The sequence below is a fragment of the Oreochromis aureus genome, linkage group 10 (genome assembly GCF_013358895.1).
Source record: "Oreochromis aureus strain Israel breed Guangdong linkage group 10, ZZ_aureus, whole genome shotgun sequence".
In the NCBI taxonomy this organism is placed as follows: Eukaryota; Metazoa; Chordata; class Actinopteri; order Cichliformes; family Cichlidae; genus Oreochromis; species Oreochromis aureus.
In genome coordinates this window covers 4,419,636-4,447,343 of record NC_052951.1, presented here as the reverse complement: position 1 = coordinate 4,447,343, position 27,708 = coordinate 4,419,636, and the positions used below count along the sequence as shown (strand labels likewise).

The 27,708-nt window shown below is 41.2% G+C and overlaps 1 protein-coding gene across 4 annotated transcripts in view; it reads left to right on the top strand.

Moving 5' to 3' along the window:
• The window catches only part of arhgap32b (Rho GTPase activating protein 32b), a 120,545-nt gene that overhangs the window by 35,013 nt on the left and 57,824 nt on the right, over positions 1–27,708 (top strand). For all 4 annotated transcript variants that reach the window (XM_039618502.1, XM_031738497.2, XM_039618503.1 and 1 more), the window contains exons 2-5: positions 4,428–4,548; positions 20,298–20,403; positions 26,226–26,320; positions 26,547–26,631. In XM_039618502.1, the coding sequence (XP_039474436.1) occupies positions 4,454–4,548; positions 20,298–20,403; positions 26,226–26,320; positions 26,547–26,631 (381 nt within the window). In that variant the 5' untranslated portion in view covers positions 4,428–4,453. The remainder of the gene's footprint in view (positions 1–4,427; positions 4,549–20,297; positions 20,404–26,225; positions 26,321–26,546; positions 26,632–27,708) is intronic.

Sequence of the window (27,708 nt, the reverse complement as noted above, 5' to 3'; positions counted from 1 at the left end):
TTGTAGCTGCTGTTGCTTAAACTGGAAGAGAGATGAGTGAACTTCGCCTTGCTGATATTGATTTAATGTTGAGTGACCTGTTTATATTTATGAGTCACTACCACACTCCAGAGACGCTCTGCTTCATGACATTGAACCAAAAGTGACAGAGGCAAAAGATAAAAGTTAAAATGTGACCTTTATGGGAATGAAGTAACCTTTTTTTTATTTTTAAACATTGTTACATTTTTCATACCTGTTTCTTAAACTGAGCTTATCCCATCTGTCAGAATGTAAAAGTTTGGGTACACAGGGCCAACAGAGAGAGAGACAACCACATAGCAGAAGAGTCTACTACCAAAATACACGGCTTAGTTTCGTATCACAGAAGTGGCTCTCTTTTTACTAGCTAAGTCACTTTGGTTACTTAAACTAAACACCTAACCTGGTCTGGAGCATGGTGTTTTAGTTTAAAATCACTTGGAAGTGTCAACTTTTCACAGATCCTTTCATTTACAGTATGTTTAAGTACAATGTATATTCTCGCTTTATATGTGCAAGTTGTTAAGTTGTACCTAAGTAAAACCACTGAAACTTTGGTTACATTTTCACAGCAACGAGCATGTATTAATTTGGTGCAGAGAATGTGTAAATGTTGGTATTCTTAATTATAATCTGCCAAGTCAGGAAATGCAGCTACTAGAACAAAAACCAAGAATACTTCTTCAATCAGTGTAAAATGGCAGAGCTTTAATGTGCAGTCATCACGGTGGAAATAAACAGCAACGCAGAGAGTGAGCCAGCAAAGACAAACAAAACTATGTTGACCTTCCTTCGTAGAACACCCTCAGGAGGTCTGAACCTAGAACCTTTTTGCTGTGAGATGAAATTGCTAACCACTCCCAGTTGGGCTCTAGTAAGCTCAATATTTCCTGTTTTTTTTGCCATTCTGATTAGAGTGAGGATGTTTATTGTGTAGAGACTATTGAATCGTAATTTTTAATCTCCTGTGAGATGAGCTGAGGCTCCGTCCTCTGTCAAGGTCAGCCATGTTGTGGCTTTTTCTGCTGCATCAGGTGTTCATGGGAAGCTCACTCTGCTTTGCTGTGCCTGGCTGCCTGCTTGGTATACACAAACTCACTTTCTGTTAACAAATGCACGCACTTCATTCCGTCTGCACACGGTACCTAAAGGGATATGTGTTTCCATACCCACAGCATAAAAAGGCGGATGAAGTCACACAAAAAACATCTAGTTAATGTCAAATGGGATGAGCTGTGTTTGTGTGTGAGTTATCAGTAGCTCAGGGCAAGCTGTGTTTCCAACATGAAGCCCATGTCCATGTCAACAACTCGCCCAGGTCGTGCCAGGCCAGTCCGCTTGTTCATAGCAGTCAATACTGCCACATGCTGCAGGTCAATAATGTGCTGGTTAAAAAAGATGAACTCCTGCATTGTGCGCATACAGAACCATTGAAGTTTATCATCTTTCCATTCAGACTTACTGCTTATATCAAAGACGGTCACAGGTCAAAAGAGTGCGTCGCGTTGCTTTTCGGTTCAGGGGAAGCTTAATCACTCTTGATTCAAGTGCATGTGTTGTTATTTTTAGGAAAAAGGTCTCTGAGTCACTTAAATGTCTCAAAAGAAGGCGAGACAAATATTTGGAGCCTCTAATACTGACATTAAATTACTATCCATGTTAATAGAAGACATGCTTTTTAAACATGGTGCCTTTTTTGCCTGAGCTACACTCTGTGTGCACCAGAGAGGCCGGAGGATTACGTATGCCCGGCAAGTCTGCCTCGGATGTAGAACCAGCTGCTTCAGTATGGCTTGTGAAGATCCTCTTCCTCCTACGCTTTCTCCTCTCGCGCCCCACTCTTGGCGCCATCCTCTTGGGATTACAGAGCATAGCCATTGACTGCCACAGAAATCTGGCTCTTTGGCTCCCAGGGGATGTAAAGTTCGTGGTCATTCCTGTTGTGTCACTGTGATCTATTTTGTTGCACTGACATGTTAAGATTTCCCTGGGAGGTTTTGTGGTGGGTGGTATTACAGAGATAATACCGGAGATGCGAAGATGTTCTCTCCTGTGATTATAGTCATGGTGATGATACAGTGGGTAGGTGATGCGCGCTGTTAATATTCCCTAAAGTCACCTTAATCACTGTACAATGCTCCCACTATGTATGCTTGGCACTGAACACAAGAAGGGATGCTAGCTGTTTCTATGACATGCAGAGACTCCTCAGGTAGTAACTTTATTCCATAGTCACATGATGACAAAATAATTTAAAGCATTTTGACAGTTCATTCATTTGAAGCAAAAACATAGTTTTGGTTCAGGTTATAAGGAAAGTCTGATGTGTAATAACTTCAAAAGACTTTCAGTTCCTACGTGTTTCTACTTGAACACATAATAACCTGCATCCGCTAAATGGAACAAGATGATTTAAGGTGTGATTTTAATAAACAAAGAACAAAAGTGAACACACATTTAAAGATTCTCTGTTTAAAAACATTCAAAGGCTGCAGGTGGATCTTGAGAGCAATAGTGAACGGTAACTATAGATATACATAGAGGTTGTTTAGTTGTTATAAGTGATGGATGCATTGATGGTATCAGTTTGTAAGCCTCACTCAGGGTTTGGATCGTCTCGTGATATGTTACATTACTGTAAATTAAATCTTTGTCGAACTGCTGCCTTGATAGAATAAGCACTTGAAGATATTAGGAAGTAGTAATTTTTCAACACAGAAAATAATTTCTGGTAAATAGTAATGATTCTTATATAGTGCTTTTCTACTCTTCGGAGTACTCAAAGCACTCTATACAACATGCCACATTCACCCATTCGCACCCATTCGCACAAGCACAGTCTTCTATAATTTCAGTGCTTACTAACTACCATTCGTACACATTCGTACTCCGACGCATCTGAGAGCAGCTTGGGGTTAATTTCTTGCCCAGGGATATTTGACATGCAGACTGGAGAAGCCAGGGATCGAACCACCAACTTCTTTGCATGTGTTTACTTTGTCTCACTCCTTCATTTAACAGATATGTTGTTTACCAAAGAGTAACTGCCACTTTCTGCAGTAGACTGTAAAGCAAACAAACTGTTTTTTACCAGACTAACATGAGAAATGACTGCGCGTGATGGATAGGTTGAAATGCTGCTGCACAACCTACTCGACCAGTCAGAGGCCGGTGTTGAGCATTTTGGTAAGCGTAGTAACTTTTGGTGTGAGATTTGCATTGCTGAACATCCTATGCTAGCATTCTGCTTGTAGTTTGTGGCTGACATTGATGAGGGTGGAGAACACATTAGTAGGGATGGGTACCGGTGTCCGGTGCCGTTCTGACATAAACGGTAGTAACCAGACCGAAAAGCAGCGCACATTTCGGTGCTTTATTTCTGTGCTTTTTTTTTTTCCTGAGTCAATTCTAGCCAATCATTTTACGTTTCCGAGGATAGTAGGCGAGGCCAGGTACGTACGTTCTTTTAGAGCAGAGCTACAGATTAAAAATGCCCAAGGCGAAGTGGTCAAAAGTCTGGCTGTACTTCACAGCAAAAGATGCAAACTCAGCAGCCTGCAACAAGTGCTTTAAGCTGATACTGTGATACTGTCAAAGGAGGTAACACCTCAAATCTGATGAAACACCTGGCGACGCATAGCGTTTTTTTTTTAAACATGAGAGGTTTTTTGGACCAATTTTGTGTTCTCCATTCTTTAAGCACCGGTTTGAGCACCGTTTAAGCACCGGCACCGTTTCAAAAGTACCGGTTTGGCACTGGTATCGGATAAAACCTAAACGATACCCATCCCTACACATTAGTTTGCTATAACCTTTTTAGGACTTTCTGGAATGTTTTTTGGAACTTTTCCTTGAAATCAGACCTACTCGTGGAGATGTGAAAAAGAAAGGCTGACCAAAAGATGCGAGGACTGTAAAAAGACTGTCTGAGGAGACTTCAGAGAGCACAGCTACCGCAGCGGGAAAGCCGATGGAACTGATGATGTCGTTTGACTTTTGGTTCACATTGGACAGCATGTGCCAGAATCTCCATGTGTTGGAACCAAAGAAAAAGCCTGTCATGCAAAACTCATGACTTATCTGGTCTGCTGACTAAATGCAAAGTTAATTTGTTTTTGTTTTTTTTCTACCACCCCAATCCTACCCCACCCCCCCACCCTGCCCTGTCTTCCCACTTCTTTTCCTGTGTACCTTTTACACCACATCATGTTCTTAGTCTTGTCTCTTTTCTTATTCCCCGCATTCCTCTCCATCCCTCTGCTTTCCTCCCCTCTGTCGAGTTCTTACATGTGATTTCTTTTTGTCTCGGTCTTCTTTCTCCCTCTTGCTCTACCTCTTCACATCCTCCCCCTTCCCTCCCGCCCCCTCCCTCTCTCTCTCCCCCTCCCTCTCCGCTTCTCTGGCAGGCTGCTCATTGCAGTGAGTCAGTATCATGGAGGCAGGCAGCGGGGCTGCCGCAGCGGTGGGGAGTGCAGCACTGGGTTTGCTGGGAGCCACAGCCACATCCAGCCATGACATCTTGGACAGGTAAGCGAGCTGCATGAGGCTGGCACACACCCCCAGGAACACACTGCCCCCAACGTTCTCCATCAGAGTGAAGAGTGTGTGGAAGAGAAGGACCACACCTTAGGGCTTTCAATAGCATGTTAGTTTGTTTATACTCAGAAAACAGGTATGGAGAGTTTGTGAGCATGTGTGTGTTTTGGGGGTGAGGTCGGAGGATGGGAAGGGGTGTGTGTGTGTGCGCTTGCTTACTTACAGTAAGTGAGCCCATCTTCTTCTGCTCTCTGTGCATGCGTGTCTCGTCTTCTGTACCATTACTCTCACTTCATGTGAGGCAAATGCACTGGCAGGCAGTTCAGTTTTTCAGCTGATAGTTGGAGAATCTGGTTTGTGCTTGTGAGAGTGCATGTGTGTGTGTTCACGCTATGACACAAGGGGGGAGTTACTTGGCTTCCTCTGTGCCTGAAGGAGAAATGACACCAGGGTATGCGCATGCAGAGGAGGAGGGGGAGGCATTGGTAAACGTGCCTGAGCGCTGTAGCTTTGCTGATAGGTCGAGTTTGCACCCCCCCACACACACTCCAGCACACACACACAGACACACACGGACACACACACACAGAAACTGTAAAGCCCCATAGCAACTGTGCAGTAGCCATCACTGCTGGAAACCCCTCATTCAGACTCCCAGATCCCAGCTCCAAAGACCACTGTCCCCATCGATAGGCTGAGTGGATCAGTTTTCAGCTAGTTACGTCATCTCTACAGCTGTGCACCCACACCCACACGCACTGTCGTCACACACACCCTCCCCTCAAGCATGCACATTCACAAAAACGCATATGGACTTTCATCCAGTAAACACGCATGCTTCACAGGGATGTTGTAGGACAAACACTGCTGTAGCTGTTCCAAGATATGCCTCCCTGTGCATAGCGAGCTCTATCATGAGCCAGCAGGTGCTCCTGGAACATTCCGGTTGTTACTCTCTCTACCACTGAGGTTTAAGTAATCTCCGACACGTTCCGGGGATCTCCTTTGACACATTATACAATCTGAGATTGTATAATGAAGGGAATGAAGGCTCTGACTCATTTAGCTGTTATTTCCTTACTATTTCTGTTAGTCACCACTCGCATTTGACTGATGAAGACCGATTTTCATCAGCCTTTTCTGAAATACACCTTTATGCTGTTCCATCCGAGCAGGTAGACAGAGGCCACCTTCTATCTCACCAACGTTACTGCTAAGGCAGCACGAGTTGATGTGGGTTATTCTCACTGCTGGATTAGTGGCGTGTCGTGTGCATCTGTCTGTGTTTTTGCAGATGCGCTGTCTTAGTTTTTCTATTTTTTGCTGGTGGTGGTGGGGATTACAGTTAAGGCCGCTCAGCCCTTCCACCTGCCCCTCCAGTCCTGAACTGGGTCTAAATCCTGTACTGAGGTTACCATGGCAGCAGCAGCTTAGCATATATGAGACAGTGGTCCCACGTTACTAGTGAGAGCAAGCTGGTGAAAAATTAGAAGAGGGGAAGAAGAGCCAAGGGAAACTATGAATTGGATGATTCCTTTTTTGCTAAATGTTTCCAGATGATGATGATGATGTGTATCTATACAGGAATATGTCTGCTCAGCCTGACACTGCAGATTATTTCTTTTTTCTGTGTGGGTAGGGGAAGGTTTTTGGCTTGACCTAGTGCAGTATAAAAGTAGCCCGCTGAATCCTGGTGGACAAAGTTTGATCACAGGATCATGAGCTGGGACTGATGAGTGACGAGAACCCCAATCGGGGACACGAGGCCCTCAGGAGGTGACGCAGAGCTGAATGCTGTAAAGCTGCATGCTGTTTTGGGATGTCGTAATCTAGTCGGGGATAAGCGGACCACAGAGCAGGATGGAGTGCAGGAGGAGGCCTATGCAAACGAACCAAATGGATCACATTGCTGGTAATTTAAGGCGGGCGCAGGCTGCTGGGGGTATAGCTTTCATATGTTGATTCAGGGATCTGATAAAACGTTAATGAGTAACTTGATGTTTATCTGAGCTCACAAGATGTGCAGGTTTGAGCTAAGAGTGCAGCATGTATTTTTTACATGTCACCCAAGGGCAAGTATGTTAGTTTTTACCCGTTTACTACATTCACCTTTTGTTGTTAATACTGCTAAACACATTAAAACAACTGAGTCTTTCTGCTTTGACAAGTCTGTGGAAATATCCTTGATTATGTCATAGTGTTGTCATCGTTTTTGATATTGTGTTTTTGGCGATTAGGCTTAGAGACTACACATTAGTGTGCAAGATTTGAGGAAATTACCACAGCAAGGGTCTAATGAAAGATCATTTTGAGTTGCATTGTGGGAAATCTCTGCCTTTGCTCCTTTCTGATTGTTTTGATTTTGTAAAATGTTCAGAGACATATTACATTAAAGCCCTTTAAACAGAATGGCTAGGTTGATATGGCATACACAGCTTATGAGTCAATGAGGAAGAAAATGCCATTTGATTCAGGATAACGTCATTTGTCTCATGACTATAGAGGTGTACAACCCTCTTTCACTCCATGACTCTTCACTTCACCAGGTTTTTGACGTGTTAGAGCATTACGCATGCACACCATGTCCAGACTCGAAAACTAGCATCTTAAAACTATAAAGTGAGTGCAGAAGTCCCACCCACTTGTTTTTCAAACCTTGGTTTGCGAGGGACAGCCAGTGAGAAGAAAGCTGCCTTAAAGGGCACCAAGGCCCAGTATAAAATACGTAGGAGTTATGTGTTAACTGGGAATCATGCAAAGCTGCTCCAGCAAATTCTAAAGAAATAAAGATGCAGTTTGAAATGAGCAGAATACGTCCCCTTTAACAAACTCTTCCAAGTGAATTAATCAGAGAGGCTTCAGATTCAGATTTGGTTCGTGTCCTCTGAAGAGCTTTGCAATGCATCATTATGGAAATTGCGACTTTTCATTGAACATTGTTGCCGTGGCAACATCCAGGCATACAATGTGCGGCCGTGAAAAAAAAAAAAGTTGTTTTAACACAATTGTACATTGTCCAATGTTCCTATGCTGAGAGACACAGACTGTGTCGTAGTGCAACAGAAAGCCGACAGTAGATGTGTTCCACATGTGATGTGCAGCTTCGTAACATATAATTATTTAATGTCTAAGAGTGAATGGATCTACATGAGGGAAATAAGCTATCCAACCTACCTGACTCTATGTGAACGAGTAGTTAACCCCTCACTTCCCCCAGACCTCATTTACCGTGCCAACAGTCAGTGTTCATGACTCCAGAACAAGAAAGAGAACGGACAAAAATGCTATCCAAGGGAGAAAACCACTGCTGGACTAACAGGATTGTCTCGGATGATGATATGAAAACGTCTATCATTTCATTTTACGCTATCGTTTGTTTCGTGGTGTCGCAAAATCAACTGTTTACGTCAATATTTTTTCATCATTTTGATGGTCACTGTAGAATTTCTTAAAGTTCTCTCTTTCTCTTATATTTAATATAACCACACTACGGACGGACAACCGACTGTTTTTATGCGTTGTCGTTAGCAACAGTGACGGTAAAACCATCGCATGGCTCCGCCGTCCACATGTTTATTTTCCACATAAACCTTTCACAATAAAGCTGAAGATCTTGTTGAGATTCTTCAAAATAAACTGAATCACGTGAAATAGTATGCAGAGTGTTTACAGATGAGAAGCTAAAAAGAGCCGTCAGGTGCTAAAAAAAATAAACCTCAGAACAGGCGTTTCCCCCCAGCACGCCGTGTAATAAATGCTTACAAAGAAAATTGCAGCCGTTTCAACAACTTATGTAACACTCGACTACAGGTACACGACGCCCAGCTGAAAACACTGAAAACACAAGTCAAGTTGCCCGAGATTCACAGAATTTACAGAAAATGTAAAATTTTTGTGATTATATATCGTTGTCAGGACGATAAATGTCTTATATCAGGATATGAGATTTTGTTCATATCGCACAACCCTACTGGGGCCGCCTCAGGACCTGAACAACAATAATTGATGAAACCATAAATTCTGTTCTGTGAAAGAATGTTTGACCATCAGTTTTTGCCTTGAAATCAGCAGATCCACCTCTGAATGTAACATACATAAAATGACAATCACAAAGTGTGCCACTTATCGCAAAGTTCATATCTGACCCAACAGCATCATTATGTGCATTTATGCAATCAGGTTGTCCACATACGTATTTTAGATTTTTAAAAATCTGTGCTGCCCAGCAGCCACGCTACTATTTAATGGTTTAATGGTTATTACAGTCGAACATTTAATCCATGCCCTGTTTTTGCTGAGCAACAGATATACTTAATCAATAGCAGAGAAATATTTATGGAGACATCAAGACTATATTTCAGTTGATCATTGATAGCTGCTGACCCTGTAGTGCTGTTTATAAGTACAGCTGGAGCACAACAACATGCCGGATCAAAGCTTCCCCTTCATAGGATGAAAACAGTTCATTAGTAACTGGTAGAAATATGTGGATGGAAGTCCCGTCTGTGATGCCATATGTAGGACAGATAAACCGCCTCACTGGGATGGCAACTAAACTGCTGGCTGACTGGAGAGACTTCCAGCCTGTGGATGAGATCCAAAACATGCATAAGGTTGAAATCCTGTGAGCTGCCTACTGATGGTTTGCTGTCTTTCTCTCCATTTATTGCTGCTCTTTGCTTTCCCAGATTTTTTCCCTTTAAATGGGAAATGACATGCATCAGACTTTACTTTTGATCTGCTCAAAAAACATCATTATTAATATTATTATTATTCTTATTATTATTATTCTTATTATTATTATTATTATTATTATTATTATTATTATTATTATTGATATTTCATAGCCGGTCAGAGAAAAAAGATTGCCCAGTTTTCTATAAAATTTTCACATGTTGATGCCCTGAGTAAAACATGCCATTTTTCCAAATGAGCTTTTGTGTCATGGCACGTTAGTTTCCAGTTGATGCTCCACGGATTATCCAACCCAAAATTATAGGTATCAAAACTTTATAAAAATATTATTATTAACTTAATATCTAGAATTTTAGTTATTTTACATTATCAGGATGTTCTTTGTGACCAAGACGTGAGGTGATGCAAGAATTAAAATGAAAAACCAGAGTGCATCAAACTATTTGCGACATAAAATTAACAGTCTCACAAATGTAAATGTATTTAACTTTGCTTTTGGAACCTTGGGAATCCTGTTTGCCATCTAAACACTGAGAAACAATTCAATCTGAAATAAGGGAGGAAAATGACACATGTGAAACCTGTTATATGCAGTAGCAGAAGAAATGCAAAGTGATACTTTTGAAAATATTGAGAGGGACTGTTCCCTGAAACAAAGTTATTAGTTGTTAACTAGTGGACTTTTTTTTTCTTTCTGAGACAGAAAACCTTTAAAATGTTTCAAACAAATGAGTAATTATAAATGGATGAAGTCACGAATTGGCCAAACAAATTCACCTCAAAATCAAATCCATTTTGGAGCTATGTGAAACCAATAATACAGTTCCTCAGTAGTTGCTGATATGTGAGGTGCTTTGCTCCATGTATAACACTGCAGGTTTTTTTCCATACTGGTATCAACATCCCAGTGCAGAAGGCGGTTACACCCTGCTTTGGATGCTTGCTTATATTTCAGTTTGATCTGACGAAGCTGATGTCCAGCTGCTTTGTTGTTTAAAAAAACAAAGCAAAACAAAACAAGATCAAAGTAGTGTAGAAGAGTGCTGGTTAACATGGCTATCATCTGTTTTCTATCCCCCAACACGTTTACAACTGTCATTGTAACATCTACTGGGTGAACTTTAATAATGTCTCTGAGTTCCCACATTATGAACTGATCACCGGTTAACCTGACCTGCATGTCTTTGGACTGTGGGAGGAAGCCAGGTTACCCGGAGAAAACCCACACAGGCACAGGGAGACTTGCAGACTCCATACAGGAAAGCCCCTGCTCACAGAGAGGTGCTACTGCTAACCACCACATCACTGTGCTGCCTCGTAGCATTCTTATCAAATCCAAAATCCAACCAAAATGCAGATTTTTGTCCTCTCAGAAGCTGAAAAATCTCCAGAGAGCACCATGAGTACCTTCTGCCATTTTTTTCGTAGTCACAAAACAAACAAATGTTACTGTGTTGCCTGCATAGTTGTCAGGCTTTGGTGGAGCTACAGCAGTGTTTACCATGACTGATTAAAAGTGTGATAATCAAGCATGGTTTTAATGACAAAGTGGAATGGTAACACTGATTGTTGGGAATTTCAGCATTGAACCCAGCAACGTCTTTACCGGTATTGAAAAAGGTGTAATATATGATGTAATCATGGTAGTCGTGAGATGCAAGAGTCGGGTTCTGTGCTTCAGTTTCACAGCTCCGCCCTGGAGTTGTCAGAATCCCAGAGATCTCACTTCAGAGGCTTTATGGTGATCACATTCAAGCAATGATATGAACTGAGAGATTCTGATAGCTCTGTTCACCTAAGGTCTGTCCTTTCTCCTGTTTGGTGAATGCAGAGTTACTCATATAAATGTCAGGAGGCGATACCTTCATTTGTCTTGAATAGGACGCAACCCTTTGTTTTTTCATTTGTTTTTAAAGCATGTGTGTCCCCAAAGCAAAATGCAGGGCATCCATCACAGGCATGTTCCTTTATGTTGTTAATTGTAGAGCTGTAATTGGTGGCAGTGGATTTTCCACTGACAGTTGGTTATCATTGCTAGTGAAGTCAACAGCCACTGGCTCTGATTTTCTCATTCTACAACGTGTTAGGACTCTGTTAATTATGTAACTCAGAATTACAATTGCAGCTCCTGTGATGATGAAAATTGCCAGTTTGTATGATTTTCTGAGTTGTTTGTTAGAAGTATGGTAATGGCCTTTGATACGTGGCTGCTGATTTTGTGCATTTTAAGTCTACAGCAGTACTTGGAAAGGTTTGGTGTAGGATTTTATGTCGCCTCTGAGTTTGTCCTCATTTATGAAAGGACTGCATCAGGGTAAAAATGCATGCTTGCTCATATAGAATATACACTAGAGGATGTTAGGCCCTTAGCCCACCCTCATAAAGTCTGTTTCTGATTGTTCGGTCAGAGACTTTCACACCAGTGGCCTGCTGGACAGTATTTTGTATTACTCTGGCAGTGTTCATCCTTTTCCAGCTTGCACAAAGAAGCAGTCCTGATGATGGGTTAGGGACCTTCTTCAGCCCTGTCTAGCTCTTTTGGAGCTCTTCAGGAGGAATCAGACTACCTGTGCAACCTCTGTAGGGTTAGATATCGCCTTATGCTGTCAGTTGTGACACTGACCGTAGCTTGTAAACAACAAAATGTGAGGAGGGAAAACTGTCAGTGGCCTCCACCTGTAAAGCCACTGCTGTTTTCCGGGGTTGTATCACTGTTGCCTCTGTAGAGCACCTGTTGCTAATTTTGTTAACACCAAAGCAGCTGAAAATGATTAACAACACCCTCTGCTACTCAGCTGACCAGGTCAATATCCTGCAAGTTGGGTTAACGTGATGCTAAACTCAGATTAAAATTTGTTCCTTTTTCTTTTGTGTGTGTGTGTGCGTGCGTGCGTGGTTTTTAGTGAAATTCCAGCTCGGTTTCGGGATATTCAATCACTGAAAGGAAATGAATGAAAACAACAGTGGGGAACTAAAACTGGTTCCACCTCTGTGAGGGAGAGACTTCCTAAGCTTTTTATACATTTGAATATCTGAAATGTGAATATTGTTCCAGTACCAAAGATGATTTAGACTCATTTACGCCTCTTGCCAGAAAAAACATTCCACTGTATATAAAACATAAAGAAACAGAAATTGCAGAGAGTTAAAACCTTGTGCTTCCTTTTTGATGGTAATTAGTCAAAGGCTTAGGAAGTCTCTCTGCGTCACGGAGGTGGAACCAGTTTCAGTTCCCCACCGTTGTTTTCATTCATTCCCTTTCAGTGATTGAATGTCCCGAAACCGAGCTCGAATTTCACTTAAAAACTTCTGGAGCCAGAGGCAGCTCCTAGAAGCTGGTTATGTTATGTTATATTGGATAGCCTGGCCCCGCCCAGCTGCTTCTCATGTTAAAGTACAGTATGTTGATTCACAGACTAATCAGTGTCCTAGCAAGTCGGTCTGTAATAGCGATGAAGTTGGGTGAGTTTTTAAATTGCACACTTTTAAAACACAAAGTCATGGAAGGAACCGAAAGAAACAACTGTCACTGTCAATGCAATAAACTGCTTTCAGTTCTGTACATGCTGATTCACTAGTTTATTCCTTGTGGATAAATTATTGACTTGAAATATCAATTTAAACTAAACAAATTCACTTAATTCTTGTCAGGCCAAACATGAGGCAGTATACTCCCTACAGCCCCCATTTGCTATTTGCTGGATATCTCTTTCACCAAACCAGTGCCATGATATTCTCTGGAGGGTAATATTGGCAGTTCTAAAAGTGGCATGTATCCACGTGTGTTCAGTTCAGTACAGAAAACATGTTTATGCTCTTAAGAGTTGCTCTCATAAATAGTGATCAGAGCCACCCAAACTGGCATTACTAGTTGTTGTTGTGCTTTGGCTGAATTTATTCATGTCTCATCTCTGACTTTGTGCCGTTTACCTTTAGACTCGCCTTCATTTGCAAATTACTGCTTGCAAAGTGAGTGATTTCCGTCTTGTATGCATGAATATTTTTATTCATGCTTTCAAATGCTGTTCTGGACTCATTCTTTGTGAGTGACTCTCAGATCAATATGGAAATTACTCTCAAAGTTTAGTTGACCCCAAGTCCCAAAGGTACTACAGAACTGTAATGGAAGCATCTCAACTTCATTTCACAGGAGGAGAACAAGCCTAAACACTCGGTCATAAGCATTCACTCCAGCCAAAAGAAGAACAACAGATGGTGTCCCCACAGAGTCCAGTTGTCGCCGTCATAACCAACCATCATAGTCAATCAGTCAGTCTGGGATTACACAGAGAGACGATGCTATGATGGGCAAAAGCCACAATCAGTCCTGGAGTGCCTGAAAACCTGTCTGAGGAAAACTCACTGACACCATGACTGGATTTAAGTAGTTTTTTTTTTTTTCCATTGCTTACTTCACGTCTAGCTTCACAGATCTGTTCTTTTGTCTTCTTTGACGCTTGTCACTCGTTAAGCTCATTAATCAATTATATTTATTGGTTATACAATCAAAGAATCTAAAACATTACGTAGTCTTAGTTTTTCATGAATGAGTATTAGGGGGTATTCTTGTTGTTATCTGACAGTAAACAACATATCTTCACGTTTTGGTCTCTTCAAATAACTTGAAGATGACACTTATTGCTCTGGTGTTACAGCCACAGCCCTCTAATAACAACTATTCAACCAACCCTGTAATGTCCATACTGGTGGCTTGTGTCTGCACAGCCTGGCCTGATTAGTTTTGCTAATTGCAAAGTCTGCTCCAGTAATGCTCAGAGTGTTTATTAGTGGTGTAACCATTTTCTTTTCCACAGTTGTTTTATTGTCCTTTTCAAACCTCTGGGGAAAAGGAAAAGCATGATGATAGTGGGCTAGACTCTCATTTTATAGCACAATGTTTAAACAGCTGCTCAATTAAATTTCATAGATCGCCTATAAAAGATAGATGTAGCCACAGTTTAGTGAAGTGCAGGTTTTGGTAAATGTTTTTGGCGTTTCTGTCTTGGTGCTGGACGTGATAAATGAAAGGTGTGTCTACTCAAGGTAGCACCTCCCTAAAGCAAACCCTGTGTTATCCTCTGTTATTCTAATGAGACCAGTATGTATCCTCACGTTATATTCATAAGACTTGAAACTAGCAGTTGAGACTCATCAGGAAAGGGTTTACTGAGCTCGTAGTTAGTTTGCTGAACAGTAGATCTTTATACAAATGGGCTTTTTGCCGTTCTCAGAGCTGCCCCGTGCTTCCAGGTTGGCTTCACTTTTCAGACCCAGGAGCCACATCCATTTTTTAAATACAGTTTATGGTATTTGTCCACAGGACTTGGTTAACGAGGGCAGCACAGCATTTCCTGACAGAGAGAAGGTCTGGGTTTGTATCCACCATCTGGCTGGGGTCTTTCTGTGGAGTTTGCAAACACAGGGACAACATGCACGGATTCTGTACGGATTTTCTGGTTTACTCCATTAGTCCAACAACATGCACCATTGGGTTAGGTTAAATTGACCACACGTGTGGTTGTGACTGCTGTCTCTGTGTCTAGGGCGTAGCCTGCCCTGTGGTAGCTGTCATAGTCTCCAGTGGAGCGTCCTCTTTATCTTCAAACTAGTATCTTCATTTGAAGGGTGAGACCTGCACCAGACGGACCTAAAAATGCATGAACAACCACAGGATTTCTGTTTGTGGCTGAGGACATGTTGAGTCAGACATTCAGTGGCTCCAGTACTGAGGCAGCCTAATAGAGGAGAAATGAGAAAGTGGAGGCTCAGGATAAATGTGGGGAGAGATTCATGGCTTTCATTTTCAGAGCAAAAAACAAGCTGCTGTTGCTTTTCATGGTGTAAAATTGTGATTCTGATGGAAATGCTGGAAAACTAGTCAAGACTGAAACTTTCACACAGTCTTGTATGTGGAGTTCTTTGCATTTGATCTTACACAATTGGAGAGAGAAAGATTTGACTCAGCAGGCCGGGAGCTTAGCAGAGGGAAGTTTTCTGTCAGTTTCTCCTCTTATCTGTTTTTGTGGCTGGGGAGAAGGTAGGCAGGAAAGCAGAGATGAGCGCTGTTCAAGATGAGCAAGCTTTTCTGGCTGCAGTATTACAAGAATGTTTGACAGAGAAGCTGGAAAGGGCAGTTTCTTTCTTTTTACATGCAAACTTGGAGGCATTCTGAGAAGTCTGTGATTTCACTCCATTTTTGAACAGAAAAGGTGGCACTGGGCGAATAAAATGCACTAAAACGGTTGGCCTTTATCTGTGGCGTCTCAAAGTGCTTCACACTTTGTCAGTAGTTCTTCAGCCTTCCCTGATAAGTGCTGCTCAAAGCTTGTCATCATGCTCAGGCTGTGGGACAGTAGTCAAGAAATTCTGAAGGCCTTCTCACAAGTTATTTCATATCATTTACCGTGTGGGCAGGGAGCTGACTTTCAGGATAAATAACTGAAGTCGGGGAAGAGCCCAGATAGTACTGGCCTGTCAGAGATACTTTGGTATTGGATCGATGTGTCCAGTATAAATGGAAATGCTGCTGTAATGTATAAACGGTGTCATCACACACTCTCTCTATATATATCTTTCTGTCTATCTAATGTATTTTTTTTTTAAAATCTAATCCAATATATCCACATGAGAATGTTTTACTCTCATCAGCACCCAAAAACATCCAGTATTGGTTGTTTGTGGAATAAAACATTTCATGCAAACTGATTTGTTTGTAATCACTTTTTTTTTTAATACAATATTTCTTTCCAAGAATGATGTGTGGACACATCTTGCTCCTTTGAAATCTCTGCTCTGTGCACTCATATGCTTTCAGACTAAGACACTTTTAACAGCCCATGTATGATGAGCTAGCATGATACATGCAACTTTTTCTCCAAGTCTGTTGCCATGACAAATGGATTATACCTTCCCTCCATAACTTTATCAAACACTTTTACACAATCCAACAAAAGATCTTGATGGCTCTGGTTCAGATTCAGCACTCTTTAGAAGAGAACTGTCGCAGCAGTGTGTTTGGGCACAGTGCTCTCGTGTCTCCAGTAGAACAAATGTTAGTTGGATTTGGTTACTATGGAAGGAAAGAAGCTCCGCTGACTGGGAGGCCCGGTCAGAGGACGGAGATTAAGAACATTCAAAGGGGTTTCCCTTTATTTTAGAACTTTCCAGAATTACCTCACTAAATATTTAATCTTGCATTAAAGGAGGACATGACATCACCGAGTCATGGAGTAGCTTTATTAGACTCTCCATCAAGGAGAATGTGGCGTTTTGCCAATAAATAAAAGCCACAATACTTTCTGCTGGTTCTGTTCCAATAGCCTCTCTTAGATTTATCTACCTAGTATATTGAATAATGCATAATGAGTCAAATGCAAAAGGCCTGAAATAAAATAGAGTAGAATAGGTCTTCATTGTCATTGTACATGTATAACGAAACTGTGGGTGCTCCACACTATCAATGCTGGAATATAATATAAATAGTAGGCAGCAGGAATAATTAGTAAACAGGAGAAATGTATACAATAAAGAGAGAGGCACATATTAGATGGTGCTTGGAAGTAGCCCAAAGAAAAGACTTCATCTGAATAGACTCTGTGTGAGTGGCCTGAGTGATGAGGGTTACTAAGACCATGGCTCAGATTGGTGAGGTGGGTGGGCTGGGTGGGGTGTGCGGGGTTTGGTAACAGACTGAATTGCCCAGGGGAAGAAGCTGTTTGTGAGTCTGGAGGTGTGGGACCTGATTGATCTGAGGCGCCAACCAGAGGGTAGCAGGTCAAACAGGTGATAAGGTGGGGTGCAAGGGGTCACCTGTGATGGCCCTGGTTTTCCTGACACAGGAGGATCTGGCGATGGCCTCCAGGTTATTCTTCCTCAGCACACGGAGGACTTGCAGCCGCTGCTGGGCATTCTTTACCAGGGCCCAGCATCATAAACCAGATGACTTTGGTTTATTATGAGTAAAATCAGTTTAAGTCAGTTTCCTCACTTCAGGTCAATCAGCACAGCACTCTGAGTTGAGTGCAGTTACAGACAGCTATATCTCCCTGACCACTTGTTCAGTCATGTCTAATCGAGGCTTTTTATTTCTCAGGCTTTTCAGCGAGGGTCTTTTCTAGGTTGACTGGCTTTAGTGGGCCCACAGGGAATCAGGCCGTATCTGTACTGATGAATGTTCAGGACCTTGTTTGGGATTTTGCTGCAGTTGGAATGAATAAAATACTTTCACAGTACTTTTGTTGGCTGTTGAATGTGTCAGTCAGTATAGAGTGTGTTTATTGTTCAGTGGGTCTTAGCCCTGGTTTTAAATCTCTGACTCTACATTAAATTGTCAGGCAGAAGAAAAGCATCATACCTTGAGTGAATGATGAAGTAATTTACACGAAAAATACTGTAAAAAGGTTTGGGAGTAAAGAGATGTAGTCATTGCTAAAGTTGGCTTCCTATATCTCGTCTCAGAGTCCCGAGCCATTAAGTCCAATTATCTCAATGCAGAGATCTTGTCCCAGAGTTACTTCAGCCTGTCATCTTGCAGCTGCTGCAGACCTTCCATTCTTCCCAAAACTGCTTTTTTCCTCCTCTTTCAATTTCCTCTCTTGTCTACAATGGTTAAAACACATCCTTGAGGCAACTGTTTGTGTGTGTTTGTATGTGAATGAGTGAGAGTGTGTGTGTGCGAGAGACTGCTCTCTGGAAAGAAGGTCAGTTTAGACAGATGTCTCATCAACTTCAACTTGTTCTATCAAAGTATTGCAAACTCATTTGCCCTCATCAAATTATCCACTGTTCATGTCATGTTTCATTTCCTGACTGTTACATTCGAGATGCCTTGAACTGGACCCTGCAGCTGCTCGGCACTCCACAGTTTTTGTCATTGAATCTTTTTAAAGAGGAAATCATGATTCGACCTGCAACTAACGGCCATTTTATCATAGTTTAAGATGTTTTAAAAAAGTGAAAAATATGCTTTTGACTATTTCCTAAAGCTCCGTTCAACAGTGTTTGATTCATTTTAGCAGGGGAAAGAAATCCATACATATTAAGTTTATAGTCATGGACAAGTGATAAATCCTCTTTTAAGGATCAGCATTTTAGGTTCTGCTGTTTAATAGGTTTAAAATGACTCTTCCAGACATTTATTGAAAATAAACTCAAGCTTCACATCCTTTTGACTACTGGATATAAATGATTAAAGCAGTGATAATAAGTGATTCATTTTAGTGTCTAAATACAGTATTTTGCGTTCTGGCATTCCACACAGTTGTGAACAATTCAACTGATACATTTGTTTAGTACCTGAGGCACTGGTCTCAAAGTATATGAAACTAAACATACCTACATATGAACTTCTTCATACACCCAAATAACCCAGAACATAAAGAAATAATAAAAAACAAAAAGCAAATTAAAAAAAAACTACATCTTATGTAAAAGGTACAGTCTGATCGAAGACTCTAAAGTCGTGGTAGGGCAGGATGTTGCTAGGATAGTAGTCTAATCAGGAAAATCAGGAAGAGACAAGGATTAAATGTTGGAAGTTGAAGAAGGAAGAATGCTACACAGACCTCAGGAAGTAACTGAGAGGTTCTGAGTGGTAGAGACTAGTTACCAGATGACTGAGCAAGTACAGCTGTGGTACTGAGGGGAAAATGCCATGACGGTGTTCGGTATATCCTGTAGTAGCTAAAGAGGGATAAAGTCGATCATGAAGCTATGGGAAAGAGTTGTTGAAGCTAGATGAACAATAGAAGTGAAGCTCAGTGAGCTCCTGTCCTGAAGACCACCACAGATGTAATGTTTGGTTTGGGAGTGTCAGAATGAAGTTCACTATGTTTTTGTGGATCTAGAGAAAGTATATGAATATCAAGAGAGGAACTATGGTGCTGCATGGGGAAGTCAAATGAACAAACTGGTACCCGAAAAGTTGATTCTGTTCATCTGGACGCAGTGGGAGAAACATGTCCACCCCAAGGATCTGCACTGCCAGCACAGACAGGGTAAAATAGAGTACACTGTTAAGTGCCTGAAGGATTGCCATGATTTATACATTGGGGAAACCATACAACCTCTGGCTAAGCGGATGGCACAACATAGAAGAGCTAACTCTTCATGCCAGGATGAGGATGTACACATCTTGCACAGGGGGGAACACTGGTTTGATTGGGAAGTCAAGGAGGACATTTCCTTCACCATCTTACAGTGTCGTGATTGCAGCCATTCCCCAACTCTCTGTGAATGGTACTCATAGCCATTGATCCAATGGTCATGACAATTTGCATTAATAACCAAGAAACTGAACTCATGGCCCATTGTTTCAGTGGTGCTAGTGTCAGTTGGGACTATAATAACCCCATTGAAGAGAGTTGGGTTTTGGTTATTGATAGTTTTCTTTTATTAAAACTTGTGACACGTGAAGAACTGTAAGTGTGAAGAGTGCTCGGTTATTACAGCTCACCTCGGTATGCTCCACAGAGCTGGTAGCAGCTGTACACCACTGTGCAAAAGTTTTTAGCCCACCCCCCTTTTTTAAAAAAATATTTCTTTATGTTTTAATGCAAATATCGTATCTCTGGTTCAACTTATCTTTAGTATGCATAGAGGTGGTCAGCATACTAGTACAGGAGTCTATAACCATCCGTAAAACCCAGTCTGTGTCACACCAGTGGTGATGGGAATCTTGTCAAAATTTGATGGAATTATGAAGGTAGAAAAGTGGATTTTGATCCACCATGTAATACCATCTGGAAAGCGTCTGATTGGCAGTGTCTTTGTTTTTCAGTATGACAATAATCCCAAACACATTATTTTATATTTTCCTAGCAAAATATAAAGGAATAAAACTGTATCTTAGATTTAAATGCATTGAAAAGCAACATTCACTCGTATTTATTCACTCGTACTGGATAAACTCATATTTCATGAAGACCGTTGTACCGGGCATATGGCATAGCACTTTAACATATATACATACACTAAGAGTGATACTGTGATAGGCCAGTGTGTGCCATTTGAGTTCTAAGCTTCTGGTTGTGTGTGTCTGGCTGCAGGGGTCTGAGACCTGGACGTCATCTGGAGGACGACGACCTTGTGCCTGAACTGGCTCACATCCATCCCAGAGAGAGACCAGACTGGGAGGAAACCATCAGTGCCATGGTGAGAAACACTTGACTTTTTTTAACATGGATTTTTAATTAGAAGCATTATCCATCTTTTCTTCTTCTTTTTTTCTTTCTTTTCTTTTTTTTTTTTTTTTTAAACCTACCCACTTATGATCAGAGTGAGCTGCTGAAATATCACCGTGTGGCTGGGTGACTCCCCCCACTGGGTGATGGTAACAGGGTGTTAAAGAGCCGTTATAAACCAGTTTATTAGTGCTTGCTTGTCAGTGAGTACTACATCTAGAAAGAAATGTGGCCTGTGAAAGTAATCTGATGCAGTCTTTATGTTCAGGGAGTATGTACGTGTTCCTCATTCCTTGTAAAGTTGTGAGGGGACCTTAAGTTTTTTTGTCTGTGTATTTTTTTTAAATGCACTTAAGACGCAATTTCCTGTATTCCTGTATTCAGACTGTTCCAGATAAGGAGAATATACCTTTAACCAGTAAATGAGAAATGGATTAAGATTCTTATATCAAGTAGGCTTGATATAGAAGAAATGTCATAAACTGGCTTGTTGCAACAGTGGCATCCTGTCATAGTATGACAGTGAAATTCAGCGAGCTCCTTTAGAACCACTCATTCTCTCTCAAATGTTTATAAAGGTAGACTGCACAGCTACAATGTTCCAATGTGACTGAATTTAAAGATTAAGAGGTGTGACAAATACTTTTGTCCCTATAGTGTACTTAAGATTGTTTATAATGGCATACGCTATTTGGATATCTGCATTTTATTTCCTTACCATTTAAAAAAACCCTATACATCAACCCCTTGCAGTTATTGACAGTATGTCAATATTCAATAAGCTGGACACAAGTGTAAAAAAATGAACAAATATAAAAATATAAAAAAATGAACAAATCAATATATTTGTATACATTTAATGCAGGACTGTCTGTGTCTACCATCAGTTCAGCTCCATCAACAAAATACATCATTAGTTTTTGCAAACATTTAAAAAGCTTTAAAGAAAAAGAACCAAAATTCAGGTATCTGTGGTCCAGATGAGTCCAGCCTGCAGGAGTAATTGTGCGCATTTCACTTTTGCCATGCATTTGTGTTGCCAGCTTGCTTTGCTGTGTTTGTCACACGTGATCTATGTAAAACCTTTAAGTTGAACTTATTGTTTTGTCCTGTGATCACCGCACTTCAGTAAAGTCTCCTGTCAGTCATTCCTGACACGTCTGATCCATAATCCAGTGAGAACACCTCCCCACCCTGTCGGCTTGTTTGCTGCCTCTCACTTCCTTATCAGTCTGGTTTTAAGCCACTGGGCCGATGAGATGTCTGTCTCTCGTATTGAAAACTGTCTCTCTTTTGCTCCAAAAGCCTACTGAACCTTAATGCAGACTGTTGGTGTTCTAAACCTACCACACTCCAAGCTCTCTGCACAGATCGGTCATGTACCTGTCATCTGTTTTTCTTCATCTCTCCGTGCTCGTCCCATTCACCAGACGCCATTCATTCATTATTTCCTTTCCTCTTATTTAGTTCGGGTCTTGCTTCCTGCATCGGCAGCACCGTGAAAATGAGGCCGTCTCCATGGTAACATGTCGAGCCACCCGTGGTTGGCGCGTGGTTGGAGCGGTATCACGACTGCTCATTTCGATCGGGCAACAGAGAGGAAGAGAAACAAGAGAAATCTGAGCAGCCTACTGAATATTAATCAGAGAGGCGGGGCTTTTAATACTGCATGTGTGCGATTGTTTGCTCAGTTTGCGATACGGCTCTGTGTCCACTGGGGCACCATGCATCATTTATGTCTCCAGTGGTTGGAAGAGATGATGAAAAGAAGTGTGAACAACTTATTGTAAGCTGTCACACCAACGCCCTGGTGCACTGTGTAGGCAAGATCATATTCAGTGCAGCGCACGAACAACAAAGCACGCACGCACCCGTGCAACGTGACGAGTTCCTTCTTCAGCAACTTAAAAACCTGCAATCTACATGACATGCAACATTCCTATTTGAGCAACGATACAAGATAATTCGGTTTGTTTTTTAAGATTTTATTTTGTCTTACCAACAATCCCAACACCGAAAGATTATTTGTGTTGTAATGTAAGCCAGAATACATAGAATACTTCACTGAATCTTGCACTTGTTTATGTTCGGATACATAAAGTGTTTGTCTGTGGTGGTTACAAAGTTACAACTGTAATTGTAGCGAGTGATGTTGGACTTGGAGCTAATGGATATAGAACACAGAGGTGGGCGATATAGCTTTAAAATAAAATCAAAAAAAGATGTTCGTAGCTCACAATTTTCTTTTTTCCTCCCCATTAAATCTTCATTTGATGCAGAAACGCAGCTCTGGCTGTTAGACGTGTCTGGGCTTCTTGTTGTGAGCATTAGTGTATGTAAAACGCAAGGCATTGCTATAGCAATGATATTGCCCAATGAGAACACAGTGAGTTTATACATGTCGTCAGAGCTGTGAAAATGAGAACTGTGACGGGCACAACACTGGTTTTTGCATTAGCATTGTGAAATGACAAGATTATCCACACGTTTTGTGTGGCAGATGACTGAAAAACAAAGGTATTTGTTAGAATTTTATCACTGTTCAATTCATAGTAGGATGCAAGAGGGCAATATTGTAGATGTAAGTAGGGCTGCACGATTTTGCATAAAATGAGAATCACGATTTTTTTGCTTAGAATTGAGATCACGATTCTCTCACGATTTTCTTTTCCAGTATAAATATTTATTGCACTTATTAACTGCACATCAACTTCGTAACAGTTGAGACTGAACATAAAAATAATAAATGAACATAAAAACAATAAATGTCTCACATTTTGTCGTTGCCGCAAAATGTTGTACTGCTTGTAATTCCGTCTCCACCGTTGCGCGACACTGCGTGTATAGAGCAGGTAGTGCAACATTTGAAAAATAGTTGCAGGACGGCACTGTGTAGCGTTTGTCTAGGGTGTTGATCATTTTCCTAAATCCCTCGTTTCACAGTGTTGATGGGAGCCATATCTTTAGCCAGGTGATAAGTGATAGCCTCCGTAATTTCTTTGTGCCTGCGGGAGTTCGACGGCTATGGGGAAGCGCTGTATAAGGTTCCCGTTATTGATGTTTGGGTGGTTGACCGGGACGGATTTTCTCCTGTCACTTTCTTGGCCTTTACAGCTTCGTCATCTCTCACGTGCTCTCCGTTGTTTTTACCCTGCCAGCTGGCTTCTGTTTCACGTGGTATAAGGCTCCGCCCTTGTCATTTGTTGAGCAGGAAGAGTGAGCGCTTGTTTTCGTGCAGATTATGTCCTGGATCAAAATGCGGTACAATCGTCATCTTTTTTCTTTCTTTCTTTTCTTTTTTTTTTAAAATCGTTGTCATTTGGAAATGAGATCGCACATAAGTATGAATTGAGATCGCGATTTTCTAACGATTAATTGTGCAGCCCTAGATGTAAGTGTGTAGTAAGCTTTATTACCAAATAGGACTAATCATTGCAGCCAACTCACTGATGGTTAAACAAAAACTGTAGTAACCAATATAACCACCTTCTCACTGGCAGCATAACTTGAGAGAGCAAACTTAATCAGACTGCAGACTGAATACTAATTGGGAGTCAGTCATCAGAACTATGAAGACCTCTACTGTTACTAGAAATGAAATTTAAGGCCTCACCAGTGGAACCAGGATGTAACAGAAATGTAGGTACTGGTCCCTCAAAAAGAATTCCTTCCCCCCACCACAAATCCTCCTGCTGTACAGAAACAGCTACAAGTGCTCCATCTTTCACCTCTATCACCTGGGCCCTTTTAGCACCTGGCATAGAGGTGGTGCAGAAAGTCTCAGTGGTCTGACCGCATATGCAAAGCGCCTTACCTGTCAGCGGCTGTGGTGAGGTTACAAGCTGAATGAATGAAGCTTTCACAGTTCTGTTACCTTGCCTAAGTCAAGCTCCTGTTTTCTTACACAGCTTCACAGTGAATATATCCACTGATTAAAATCTACTTGCACTAAAGTAGATTCCCCAGACTCTTGGTGATTTGCTGACCACATCTGCTTTTGATTTTCAGTCTAATTTAAGCTAAATGATGTGAATGGCTTTATTTTTGAACATGATATCAACCAGAGTGAGTGGCTGTCGGTGAATCTGTGTGGGGAGTGGTCTTTTAGTTAGAGACTGCAGAAATGCTTTTCAACCAACTGTGTCTGATGCTTGTGATGCCTTTTAGATGTTCAACATAGTTTCCAAGTCAAACTGTTGTTGTTATTGTTCATAATGCTCAGATTCTTCCATCTTATGTATAAGAATTAAATGACTAAAAATAACATTTCCTGACTTGACTCCACCTACTGAGCATGAGTTAAAAATCAGTCGGTTCTGGAATAATCTTCATACAAAAACAGGAGTGTGATATTTTAAGTCTGCACAGTACACACTATGGACTGAAGGCTGTTTCATAACATGTGTAAGTGTGCAAAGACCTTGAAACACTCCCTCGGCTTGTCTATCAACCACATATATGTGAGGCATTCAATGACATTAATTACTATACATTTAAATTAGGGATGCACAAATGTAGCTTTTTCCAGCACTAATATGCTACAGATGTCTACCAGGCTGCATTTAAGTGTTGCTTAAATGCACAAATAATCCAAGAACATTAATGTATGAATCTAGTATTTATTAGTAAAATAATAATAATAGCAATAGGGTGAAGATCCAATTTGATCTCCTTCATTTGCAGTCCTCTTATTTCAGCTCGGTGTGAGAGGAGGATTTGCGTCATACTGCTGTTATTTACAGTCATCCTTACACACATTGTGAAGCTGACAAGAGAAGTGAAATATTTATCAAGGTGGCAGCAGGTTATGTTATAGTAAGTGCAATAAAAGCTTCAGAATCAAACATAACAAGAATAAGAATGAGCAAGCATATGAGAGAGAAGAAAACAAAAAAGCCTTGTTGTTGATGAAGCTGCTCAGCTGTCAGCTGACCACAGTCTGCAGTTTAGTCAAATATTATTGCAAGCATATAAAGAAAAGCTGTTGTTGAAACATCTTCACGCTGCTGTTGCTTGACTGTTAACTTCCTCCATGCTAAGTTAGCGTTTCCGCTACCGGCTGAGGCGCTGCTGCTCACGGCTGGCGTGGTAAACACTGAACAGAACTACAACAATAAGATCATCCTCGTAGATGTGCCCATTTTCACCCATCAGGACCTAGTTGGCATGTGTACAGGTATTCTCAGTGAGCTGTAATCTCAGACTTCAGACAGCTTTAACACTTGGTTTAGTGTTTTCTGCTCTTGGCTCTGTGTGATGTCAGCGAGTGGATATCCCTAATAAAACCATTCTGACTGTGAGAATAGAAAAGCCCTCCCACCTGCTGCTCAAACCTTCTGCAGCGAATCAGAAGAAAGCTGGCTTGTTTTAGAGGGTGAATTGAGATAAATAAGGATTAATGTGTCCTGTGAATCATGCAGAGTTACTCTGCTAGAGTCCGAGAATAAAAATATGAAGTTTAAAACGGCAAAAGGAAAGTGCACATGAAGCAATTCAAAGGACAGGATGAGCTGGGAGAAAATAATAATTCTCAAAGGAATCCTCGTGTTATACTGTTGTCCAGTCAACTAACAAGCTGTACACATGTCAGTCAGTAGGATCAGCAGGGCTCAGCTCATCCAAACACATTAGATGGAGTCAAACAGTATATTGCTGTACAGCATTGGTTACACAAGTCTGTTAGGATTTTTGGAAAGCCATACAGCTTTTGCAGTTTATCGCCTGATCTGATCTAAGCAAACTGGTGCTACACATCAACCTAATCAATTGTGTGGTTTGTTTTGTTTTGTTTAGGCAAGGAGTGCTGAGATCCCTGAGCTGAGGACTGAGCCCCTCATGCGCTCATGCAGCAGCAGCACAGCCAGCATGAAGGTCAAGAATGTCAAGAAGTGAGTGGGCACGTGGACACAAACACACAGCTCTCACATTTCTCCTCTGTCCATTTCTAATATCACTCCAAACTGGCTGTTTATCGAGTCTGTTTCTGTGCCTGCCTCATGCTTTCGCTCCCTCTGTTTGCATTGCCCTCGGCTTTTTCTGCTAATCATACACACTCCAAGCTGTTACCATATGAAGGGAATGAAGTGCTAACCAAACTGTGTGTTGCATTTGCAGACTTTGCTTCACCAAGGGCCATTTCCCAAAACTGGCAGAGTGTGCTCATTTCCACTATGAAAATGTGGACTTTGGTACAATTCAGGTACAGTCTTGAAGCCTTTTGATTCCTTCTCTTGAATTTCTTAATGCTTTACAAACACCTGGTATGAAAAAGGGTTAAAGCTGGTGCGGCATGTGTGCATCAGTAGCATGGCTTTTAAAAACTTTGATTGGGATTATGAGTTTAAAATTACAGCACCACAAATGTCAGTGATGTTGTGGATGAACCTTTGCACAGTTTATTGAAAAATACTCGCTCTCACTGAGAAGAAATTGGCTGATGATATTTGTAAAGACTGAATGAAGCAGGACTTCTCCAGATGATGTCAGGTAGAACTTTTTTGCCATTGATGCATGGAGATGTTGGTGTTTGCGGTGGTTTCCTGGTTCCTTAAATGCCCCATTTCGCTAATATAATATAAATATAAGATCTTTAAAAAGCTTTTTTCTACCACCGTCTCTCCTGGAGATTCCTCCACATGGCTTTGTCTTTGCCTTTATTGACCTTAGTGGCTGTTGAGTCCCAAGCTGAGTCACAACTTGCTTTGCCAGCAGTTGTCTTTGCAATCTGTTTTGAAGTTTTTTTAAAAGTCCCCCCCCCCCCATTCCCTGCAGCTTTAAAATATCCAAACCTCTAGGAACTGTGAACCAAGTGCTTTTATCCCACCTGCACCCTGGTTAAATATTTGAATAATTTGTTACACTTTCTGTGTGAAAAGGATTTTTTTTAAGTAGTTAAAAACAAAAAAATCAAATGGGAATGCCTAAGTAACTCAGTGAAAAGCCTGTGCCCCTGTAGTACAGGTATGTCTAATATTTCATTTGATTTTTTTATTTCACTGTATTTTTTGGACCATAAGGCGCACCGGATTATAAGGTGCATTAAGCGAAACAAAACACTCAGATAAGTCAAACTTAACTCATTCTTCTTGCTTCCTCTACTTCCGTACCATTGATTCATTAATGTTGAATTCTCTCACAGCTGCTCTATTCCCATGTTGTTGCAGTATATTAATGACTAACCTCGTATTGTGGATGGATTATCTCAGTTGTTCTCCTGACTGAAGTTTGGTCCGTTTACAGCATCCTGCCATGCGATTGCATTTGTCTCTAACCATCG